Source organism: Dryobates pubescens, chromosome 23 (assembly GCF_014839835.1).
Source record: "Dryobates pubescens isolate bDryPub1 chromosome 23, bDryPub1.pri, whole genome shotgun sequence".
NCBI lineage: Eukaryota > Metazoa > Chordata > Aves > Piciformes > Picidae > Dryobates > Dryobates pubescens.
Window position 1 is genome coordinate 1,444,307 of NC_071634.1, and position 10,467 is coordinate 1,454,773.

Consider the following 10,467-nt stretch of genomic DNA (forward strand, 5'->3'; position numbering starts at 1 on the left):
TTATGGGTCTGCTCCAAAGCCCTCTGAAGTCAGTGGGAGTCTTTTCCCTGACTTCAGTGTGTTTGGGGCAGGCCCTGGATGAACATCCCCGGGTTTAGGCAGTTTAATCACCCATTCAAGCAGCACACAAAGCAGATCACATACACTTTCAGCCTGCATTGTAAGGTGTTATGAAACGAGAAGATTATTTGATATGATTCAGAGATAGCTCAGGTATAAGGCAGGGGGGTGGAGGAAAAAAAGAAGCTCATCTTTGATGTTCTGCACTGCACTTCAGTTATTCCTTGAGGGGCAGATTCTCGTCACCTTACCCAGGTGAATACTGCGCTCAGTAATTTGGTCAAAAACATTCCAGCAGCTCTCTTGGGAGCAGAAAACACTGGAGGGGGCTGAGGGCAGCCTGGGGGGAGATTTCTGCTAAAAAAGAAGGAAGAAAATGAAAAGGTGAATCCATGGTTCCCTTCTGTCAATGAGCAGAAGGGGGGGGGGGGGGGGGGGGGAGGCCAAAAAAAAGGATTTCTGCCAAAAAAAGAAGGAAAAGGTAAATCCATTATTTCCTTCTTGCAATGAGAAGAAGGGGGGGGAAGATGGGGAAGAGGGGAGGAGAAAAAAAGGGATTTCTGCCCAAAAAGAGGAGGAAAAGAAAAAGGTGAATCCATGATTTCCTTCTTTCAGTGATCAGAAGGGAGGGGGAAAAGGGAAAAGAAGGATTTCTGCCAAAAAGGAGGAAAAGGAAAAGGTGAATCCATGATTTCCTTCTTTCAATGAGCAGAAGGAAAAGGGAAAAAAAGGGGGGGAAGGAGCAGAAAAAAAGGGGGATTTATGCTAAAAAAGGAGGAAAAGGAAAAGGAAAAGGAAAGGGAAAAGGAAAAGGAAAAGGAAAAGGAAAAGGAAAAGGAAAAGGAAAAGGAAAAGGAAAAGGAAAAGGAAAAGGAAAAGGAAAAGGAAAAGGAAAAGGAAAAGGAAAAGGAAAAGGAAAAGGAAAAGGAAAAGGAAGAAAAGGAAAAAAAGGAAAAGGGAAAGGGAAAGGGAAAGGGGAAAAGGAAAAAGGAAAAAGGAAAAGGAAAAGGGGAAAAGGAAAAAGGAAAAGGAAAAGGAAAAGGTTAGTCTATGATTTCCTTCTTTCAATGGTCAGAAGGCAGGGGGGAAAGGGCAAAAAGAGAGAATTTCTGCCAAAAAGGAGGAAAAGCAAAAGGTAAGGCCATGATTTCCTTCTGTCGATGATCAGGAGGGGGAAAAAAGGGAAAAGAAGGATTTCTGCCAAAAAGGAGGAAAAGGAAAAGGTGAATCCATGATTTCCTTTTTTCAATGACAGGAAGAGGGGCGAAAGGCAAAAAAAGGAAGAATTTCTGCCCAAAAGGAAAAAGTAAATCCATGTTTTTCTTCTTTCAGTGATCAGGAGGAAGAAAAAAGACCAAAAAAAAGGATTTCTGCCAGAAAGAAGGAAAAGGGAAAGGTTAGTCCAGGATTTCCTTCTTTCAATGATCAGAAGGGGAAAAAAAAAGAGAGAGAAGGCACAAAATAGCTCTGGGAGCCAACCTGTGCCTGGGAGGGATTCTCTGACAGGACAATGAAACTCATCAGGGCTTTTTCTGCCAAAGCCTAAGAAGGGAGAGCTTTGAGCCACCTGCATGCCCTCAGCCAGGCCTGCTCTCATCGTGCCACCCTTACAGTCACAGAACTCTCAGGGTTGGAAGGGACCTCAAGGATCAGCCAGTCCCAACCCCCTGCCATGGGCAGGGACACCTCACACTCCAGCAGGTTGCTCACAGCCACCTCCAGCCTGGCTGCAAACACCTCCAGGGATGAGGCTGCCACCACCTCCCTGTGCCAGGGTCAAGCTACAAGAGGAGGCTTTGTCCCTCTCATGCAGTGCCAGCAGAAGGGCACTGAGCAGGGTGTGTGGCGTTTGAAGTCAGGTGAGAGCTGCAGGGCTCGTGGGGCCTTCTGTCACGTTAAGGACTGCTGAAGATGTTCCCTTGCTTGCAGCAGAGCCAGGGCAAGGACAGGACGGCTCTCGTTTCCTTCAACACTTCAACAGCTTTTGACCCATTCCTAAAGATCTCAGGGGGAATCTCCCTGGGTCGGCAGCAAACCCTTCTGTGCAGGCGCAAGGTGCTGTGGCCAGCTGTCTCCGCGGTGGCCTGTGTGAGTGACAGGGCAAAGCAAAAGCCTCCCCTCCTTCAGGGGAGATGCAAACCACAGCCCCTAGCCGGTGGCAGCAACCGGAGCCCTCCTTCCATTAGAGCTGGCGGGGGATGAAACCCAGCGCGGATGGCTCCGTTCTGCCTCCCGAATCCCCTCCCAGCCCCCGCAGTACCCTCGGTGTTGCTGGGGGTGGGGGGTTTCACTTCCCTGGCACAAGAATTTCCTTTGTTGATGGGAGCTGGGTCTCCTCTAGGGGACTGGGCTGATCCAGCTGTACTGGGAAAGTCTTTGTAATGCGGAGGAGCTCAAGTGCAGACCTGCAGTGGGTGCCTGCCCCAACCTTTGCTGGCACGTCGATGAGGCCAGCGCTGAGCAAAGTTAAACGACCCCGTGCTGGAGAGGTGCCACACGTAGGAGCCAGCAAGCATCTGTGTTACTGATCCAAGGCATCTCTTGAAACGCCTGTGGACTGTGCTGCTTCTCACCCAGGCGCTGCCTTTTGGAGGAGCTGTGTGCTGGAAGAGCCACGGTCCCTAGCCGGGAGTGCTGCAGGGTACACCAGCCCAGAGCAGGGGCACCAGGCGCTTGTGTTTGCTGGCATCAGCACGGCTGTGGCTGCACATCGAGTACCACTGTGCTGCAGCAGTCCTGCCCAGGTGAGGTGGTGTCTTTCTAGATGCCCAGAAAGTGTGGAGAAACCAGGCAAGGACTTCTTGTGACACTGAGCTTTAGCCTCCAGCAGCCGGGGTCCGTGGGCTCCCAGCCGCCTTCCGTGAGATCACTGCAGCTCCAGAGCCAGAAGTCATTCTACAGGGTGATTCCTGTGGCTACCAGAGCAGAGAGGACAGAGGCCTGAAGTCGGAGCCCCCTTCCGAAGGAAAGACCTTTCTCCCCGACTTCCCCGGGAGCTGGCAGCCACCTGAGCAGGCTGGGAGGAGGCTCATTGTCATGGAGAACTGCCCACCCCAGGCATGGCCTTGGCATTTCGAGGGCAGTGAGGGCTCTCAGGGTGGGATCAGCAGGCTAATTGCCTTTGTCTTCCCCCTCCTTCAGTGGGGCAATCACAGTAAATCCCCAAAGCCATGACAATAGCCCTGCTGCTTTTAAGTGCCTTTCATTAAACTCAATCCTCTCGCTCTCCCTCTCCTAAGACTTGCTAAAAGAAAAGTCTCTTTCAATGACAAAAGGAACCCTAAAAGGCTGCCATTAGCTCGTTCCCCTGGCCCCTTTTCTGCAGTCTGGGTGCCTATTTGCTGAAATCTACTCTCCAGTGTCCCTTGGGCAAGTTTCTTTATCATGAGCACCCCAGCCTTGGGAGCGATGTGTCCCTAGAGGGGTCACAGCGCCTGGCTCCATCCAGGAGGGAGCAGGATTTGATGTTAACGGCTGGAAAGGTGCACTGGGGACAGTCAGATCTACCAGAACCTCCCCAGAGCCCACCACGACCCCCTCCGGAGCAGGGCTGGAGCACTGTGCTGGGTGAATCTTTCCCGGGCACTGATCTGGCAGCTGCTGCCGATGCCAACACCTAACCGAGGTGGCACAAGAAAATCCATTGAGCCGTGGGACCTTTGCTGAGGTCATACTGCCCGAGACAGATCACACAGCAACACACATTTGCCACCGATTCAGGATCCTCAGGAGCAAAGGCCCGTGGGTACTGTCTGCATAAAGCTGATGGAAGGGGCAAAGTGCAAATCCTGAAACAAATCTGGGTGGGAGAACAGGAGTGGGCACATGCAAGTGTGCCATAGTGGCCCACTGCTTGCTGAGGTCTGCCAGCAGGCTGGTGGAGCAGGGAAGGGGTGCGGTGGTCACTTGGTTACACGAGTAAGCTGTCCATGGGGTAATTAAGGACTGGCTCTAAATCTTTTGAAGGTGTTGGGCACCCCTCCTCTGCTTTTAGAGGAAACCCAGCAGTCCAAAATCCAACGAAAGCTGTCCCCCAGCCGGTGTGACTGAGCCTGAGCGCGGCGAGACTGACCACCTTGTCTTCTTTTGCTAGTGTCACTCTGCCCTCTCCCTCCCATCATCATTACCTCTGCATCACTCAAGGTGCAATTAACAGCCAAGACAGGGAGGAATTACCCCTAAAGTCAAGATGGTATCTGTGCTGGGAAGGGGTGGGAGAGGGAGGGATGAGGCAGGAGTTGCCACCCGCCCACTGGTCTCAGCTATTGCAGCACCAGCAGCGGTCGGCCGGTGCTGGGGCAAGTTCTTGGTCCCGATCCCAGGCACATGGAAGTCATCTGACACTTCCCCATGGCTTCATCCGGATCGGGGCAGCGCTCTGCCTGCTGTCACTGCATGCAGGTGGCCGGTGCAGAGGTGCTGTGGTGCTGCCTCTAAGCTGTGTTCTCAGCCCAGCCTCCCCCCGGCCCATGCTCTAGGCTGAACAGTTTCATGCTTTGCTTCATTGCCGCTGCTGCATCCCTCGCAGCACCCTGACACTGCCTGCCCACAGCACCCGGCACAGGCCTGTGGCAGACAGCAAGAACTGGGAGCTGGGTTGCTCTGCCCAGGGGCTGCTCAAGAAGATTCTCCTTCCCCAGCAGCAGGAGTCAGGAGGGATTCTCAGGGCTGCCTATTGACAGCCCCACTGGCTGTGGGTCTGACAGCTCAGCAGCTCCCCACGGCACGCAGGTGCCACCCTGCTGCAGCTGCTGTGCGCAAGGCGCAGCCCACAGCCCAAGCGCAGAGCTCCTGCCTCCTGCTAGCTGGCACCAGGCTGGAACCGGCCCTGCTTCTTTTCCTCTGGCAAGCCTTTGTTTTTTTCACTGCACCAAGCTGGCAAAGGACAGCTGACAAAAGCAAACAAACAAAAGCAGCCTGCAGTGCCCCACTCTGCACAGCCAGCCCAGGAGAGGCTGCAAAGCAGCTCAAGACGCTTCTCCTCCGTGCCTAGAGCAGGCTGAGTCCTCTCTTACTGCGCAGATGAAGCTCTTTGTAACTCTTTGCCCCTTTTCATCCCAAAGCACAATCAGGCACCCAGAGAGTTTTTAAGCACCTCAAACACACTGAGGAACAACCAGGCACCAATGAAAAACGAATAGAATTAAAATGTTCTAACAATTGTCAAACATTTTATTCCCAACAGCTGTTCAGCCTGGAAAAGTTTCATGAATACACTAAGGGAACAAAAACCAAAACCAAAGGAAAGCTCCAACCAAACCAAACCAAACAAAACAAAACAAACACAACAACAACAACAAAGGAGGAAAGGAAGCAAAAATAAACTTTAACCCAAGTTCAAAACACATCATAAATAAGTACAGCTCCAGAGCATAATTTACACATATAAAACCACCTGGAATCCTTATGTACAGAGCAGGTCCATTAGCTACAAATCCGTATAAAAATAGCCCAGTGTCTCCTCTCGTGCTGAAGCTGCCTGGCTACAGTCATCTTTGGTACTAAGCTGAGGGCAAGGGATTGCTTCACAAGACACAGCCCTGGCAGCTGCACAATATGCCACGCACAGGGAGGCCAGAGCCAGCCTCCAGGAGGGCTTGGCTGGGTGCTCACCCCTCGGCTGTGCACTGCATATTGCAGGAGCAGGGTGGAAAGCAAGGGGCTTACAGAGGCAGCTGCTGGCAGAAGAGTTTTTTACAAGGCACTTCATAAGAAATCTCTTCATTAGTTTTTTTCCTGTTCTCTTCTAAGCCTCACTGGATCTCTATGCGTGGCTCTTGCTGGCACTGCTTTAGGGGTACAGTCTTTCAACTTCTTATTCTACATTCAGGATTGGAATCCTCTGAAAATATTCATTCAGTTCACTTTTGCCTGCAGAGTTTAGATGGCAAGCCATCACTTTTCCAGGGGGGGTTAAAAGAAGGCTTTGCATCTGCCTCTGCCAGGTTCTGATAATGAAGGGTGAGCGAATCTGTCCTCCTGGAAGAACTCCTGGGGAGCATCCACATTGAAATGCTGTTTGCAAAAGGTCCTCCTGTGCTGCCAGATGCACCTGTGACGCCCATTCCCTCTGCAGCACCCTTACACCTCCGTTCCATCCCGGGTGTAGATGAGGCTGTTCACCGTGAAGTTGTAGTAGTGGTTGTACTGGGCTCCCTGGCTGCTGCTGCTGGGGTGGAAGGAGCTGTAGTAGGCAGGGGAAGGTCCTGCAACCCTCTGCAGCTGCTCCGGCGACGGCATCTCCTGAGAAGAGCTGCTGGAAGGGGTGAAAGTGCCACTGCTCAGCTGCCCAGCAGAGAAGTTCCTGTGGTGCAGGTCACTGCCGAGCCCCCCTGTCAGCCGGCCGCCTCCGCTGCTCAGGGAGCTCATGCCACTGAAGAAGGTGCTGAGGCAGCTGGGGGTGGATGAAATGATACCGGAGGGAGAGGAGCTTTTGGGATGGTCCCTGGCAGAGGGCGAGGGGTCCAGCTCCGGGGGTGGGCTGTTCCCACAGGGCTTGCCTGTGACGGGGATGGATCGCTCCTCCTCAGCCTTCAGGCCCCCCAGAGAGGAGGCTGCAGAGGTGGCCGCGGGGCCGTTGGGCTCGGAGCGCCGCTTGCGCTTGCGGCGGAAGTTCCCGTTGTCGAACATCTTCTCACAGTTGGGATCTAAGGTCCAGTAGTTTCCTTTCCCTGGCAGAAAACAGGAGAAACAAGTAAAAAGTCAGGTCCCGTGACAGAGAGCCCCACTGCAGCTCGATGAGCAGTATCTGTGTCTTGTCTGACTGGCACAGAACCCCTCTCTGTCCTACACTTCCTCCTCTGGCTTGTCCAGCACAAGGATCCAAAACCTGGCTCCAGCACATCACCACCTCCACTCCGCCAAAGCCCAAGTGAAGTTTAAGGAGGAGGAGAACATCCCTATCACAGAGCACAAACCTCCTTGGAGGCTCTGCACCTCTGTCTCTGTCCTGGCTGGGGGGAATGCAAAGCGAGGCTCCCCTTGCTCCAGCTGCCTGAAGCAAGAAGAGGTACCTGATGCTGTTTTGGCCGTGCCTGACAAGGTGGTGCCCTGCCATGGCTCTTCTCGGAAGAACTGACAGGCAGCCGGGCTGGCACACCCGGGTACACCAAGGGGACGGCAGGGCTGAGCTGTGCGGGCTGCAGACAAGCTGCACCATGCCCAAGACTCAGCGTGAGTGCCATCAGCTCTCCCCACATGCCTCCTACCCATGCCTAGCTGTGACCCCGCAGCATCCCCGCACAAGCCTCAGGCCGGCACGTTCCTCCCAGCCGGGCCGGGCTAGAGCTGTCCGGGCGAGCCGCCGCCCTCCGCCTACTCCCAGGCACCGGCTGAGCCCCGGGGCCGGGTCGGCGAGCAGGGAGGGGAGCAATGAATCACGGCCGAAGGAGCCGGGCCTTGCACAACCGGCACTCCCGGCCTGCTCGGGGAGGAGGGAAGGGCTGGGGCCAGAGGCCCCTCGCCTACACTGCCCGCGGGTGCCAGTGCCGGGACAGCCTTAGGCGAGAAGGGCGAACATCCTCCAGCTCCGGCCCCGAAGGGACAGCGGAGCACGGTCACAGCTCTGGCCCCGAGGGGAACGAAGCGGGACGGGGGCGGTCTCCTCACTCCGGCCTCGAGGGGACAGCGGAGCCCGGCCACAGCTATGGCCCCGAGGGCGACAAAGCGGGACGGTCTCCTCACAGCGACCGGCCCCGAGGGGACAGCGGCGCCCGGTCACAACTCCGCCCCGAGGGGACAATGGAGCCCGGTCACAGCGACCGGCTCCGAGGGGGACAAAGCGGGATGGTGTCCTCACACTGCCTGGGGTCTGAGGGGACGGCGGAGCTCAGTCTCCTCAACGCATCGGCCCGAGGTGCCAAGGGACCGGCCCGCCCCGAAGGGGCCGCCGTTGCCCGCTCTCCCCCGGACGGCGCCGGCTGCCCCGCGGAGTCAGCGGCCGCCGCTCCTCCCGTCCCACCCTCCAGCCCGGCGCGGTGGCCTCACCAGGGTCGTCCTCGTCGCGGGGCACCTTGCGAAAGCAGTCGTTGAGGCTGAGGTTGTGGCGGATGCTGTTCTGCCAGCCCGCCTTGCTGCGCTTGTAGAAGGGGAAGTTCTCGGCCACGTACTGGTAGATGTGGCTGAGGGTGAGCTTCCTCTCGGGGGCGCTCTGGATGGCCATGGCGATCAGCGCCGAGTACGAGTAGGGCGGCCGCACCAGCTTCAGCAGCTCCTCCTGGCTGGCCAGGCTCAGCCAACTCAGCTCCGCGCCGCCCGCCGACGGCGAGCCGGGCGTCGAGGGCGAGCCCACCAGCTGCCCGCCCCGGGAGCAGCCGTACGAGGCCGGCGGCAGGAAGGGGGCCGCGGCGGCAGCGGAGCCGGGCGGGCCCTGCAGGTAGGGCGCGGGGCTGTTCATGCCCCACAGGTAGCCGGCGTTGGCGGGCGCCCCGTAGTCCCCCAGCGCGTAGCCGCCGGCCCGCTGCCCCGAGGAGGCGGCTGCGGCGGCGGCGGCTGCGGCGGCGGCGGCGGCTGCGGCAGCGGCGCCGGGCGGGTGAAGACTGGGCTGGGGGTAGACGCTGAAGTTCTCGCTGCAGTACACCGCCATGTCGGGGGCTTCCTGGGCGCTGCGGGGCTGCGGGGGCGCGGGGGCGGCCGCCGGCGCCGAGGCTCTGGGCTGCGCCTGCTGCAACTCACCGGCGCTCATAATCCCTGGCCATGCAAGGCGGCCGGCGCTCCCCGCCGCTCCCGGTCCCCCCCCGCGACCCCGGTGGCCCCAGACCAAAAAATCCCGGGGGGCTGCGGCGCCCCGTCCTTATAGGCGCTGCCGTGCGCCCGGTCTCCCCGCCCGCGGCCGGGGCTGGGCGGGCGGCGGCGGCGCGCAGGGAGCAGCCAGTAGCACGGCTCCGCGCCGGGCAGAGAGGCGGAGGGGGGCAAGGCTGGGTCCCAAAAGTGGCGATGGGGGAGGGACCGGCGGGAGGAGCTGCGGGAGGCGCCAGGGACTTGGCTCCCGGCTGTGCGGGGGCAGCATCCCCGAGCCTGCCCCCCGCTCCCGGCTGCCCGTCCCTGTCCTGCTCCCGCCCTCGTCCCTGGGTCTCTCCGAGCTGCACCGACGATGCCTGGCACCACCTCCCCGGGGGTTTTCGCGTTGCCCCGACATTGCCCCGGCACCCACTCCCCAGGGGTCTTTCCGCGCTGCCGCGGCTCTCAGTGATCCGATCCCCCCTTTCCCACGGATTCGATCGTCCCTGGTCCTTTCAGCCCCGAAACTGAGGTCTGGGGGCATTAGCATCGCTGCGGTTGCCCCGACGGGAACGAGAAGGGTGAAATTCGCTTAAATTCCTGTTACTTGTGTTCTTTTTTGCCGCCCGTCTCACAACAGCTAAGATCCCTGTTAATTAACTGTTGATAAGGAATTGCCTGAAATTAAACAAATACCGGCGGCGTGTTCGCTCGTCCCGCGGCAGGAAAGGGCTGGCAAGCCGCAGGAACGATATCAAACGAATAAAATTGATTTTCGCCTTGGCGCTTCGAGGGAGCCCCAGGGAAAAGCGCATCCTTTTACAGAGAGCAAGCTCTCGCTGTTCATAACGATCCTGACACCCCGGGGCTTGTAACTGGGACCCACAAATCCTTCCCGTCCAGGGCAAAGCACAAAGATTGGACCCACAAGTACGCCACGAAAAATAGGGCCAATGGTGCGGGAGAATTTGGAGAGGCTCCGTCAGTCGCTTGGAGGATGAAAATCGCCGGGTCTTAAACGGGATTGTTACTCTGCCGCTCATAAAAATGCCCCCAAATCCCCTTTCCAGGTACGGATGGGAAGCGCCCTCCCCAGGGTTGCCAGCGCCGGGTGTCTGGGTTCGACATCAGCATTTTGGGGAGCGAGGAGCGTTTGGGGAAAGTCTTTGTGTTTTACGCCTTCGATAAAAGAGTTGTAAAGGCACATGTCAGTCGGTGGAGCTGAACCGGGGCAGCTTTCCTGCCCTCTCCCCCCCCCCCCCCCGCCCCGACCCCAAATTTTCATGCCTCCAGTGATCTAGGCAGGGATGTGTTCAGGAGGATTTCCAGCACTGGATTTCGTTTTAAAACAAGCGGGCAGGCAGTTTGAAGAGAGGGAATCACTTCAACCCGAGTCTGATAAAGAATTCCGATGTCGAGTTTCCTCCTGTAACCGTCAGGGGAGGCGTTTGCTTTCAGGGGTGTTTGTTTGGGATATTTTTGGTGCTCTGTTGGTATTTTTTTGTTTTGTTTTGTCTGGTTGGGTTCTTTTCTGGTTTGGGGGTCTTGGCGGGAGGATGGGGTGCGGTGGGTTTCTGTTGTTGTTTTGCTTCTGTCGCTGTCGCTGCTGCTGATTCAGTTTTGCAGCTTTGGGGGCAAGAGCTCACTGTGTGTATTTGGGTAGCTGGAACAGTGGGGGAAATCTCCCAC

The 10,467-nt window shown here is 57.2% G+C and overlaps 1 protein-coding gene across 1 annotated transcript; it reads right to left on the reverse strand.

The window, feature by feature from the left end:
• Window positions 1-5,974: 5,974 nt before the first annotated feature.
• Window positions 5,975-8,768, reverse strand: FOXI3 (forkhead box I3). Its single transcript, XM_054172342.1, has 2 exons — window positions 8,047-8,768; window positions 5,975-6,731 (listed from the first exon to the last, which is right to left on the reverse strand). The coding sequence occupies exons 1-2, from the start codon at window positions 8,741-8,743 to the stop codon at window positions 6,142-6,144; spliced, it is 1,287 nt and encodes a 428-aa protein (XP_054028317.1). The 5' UTR covers window positions 8,744-8,768; the 3' UTR covers window positions 5,975-6,141.
• Between the last annotated feature and the right edge of the window lie 1,699 nt (window positions 8,769-10,467).

What these genes read in the sequence shown, in the direction of transcription:
- FOXI3 (XM_054172342.1), bottom strand. Translation starts at nt 8,743, where the DNA reads ATGAGCGCCGGTGAGTTGCAGCAGGCGCAGCCCAGAGCCTCGGCGCCG. An exon ending in CCGCGACGAGGACGACCCTG is followed by an intron (nt 6,732 to 8,046) that starts GTGAGGCCACCG and finishes GTTTTCTGCCAG; the next exon opens with GGAAAGGAAACTACTGGACC.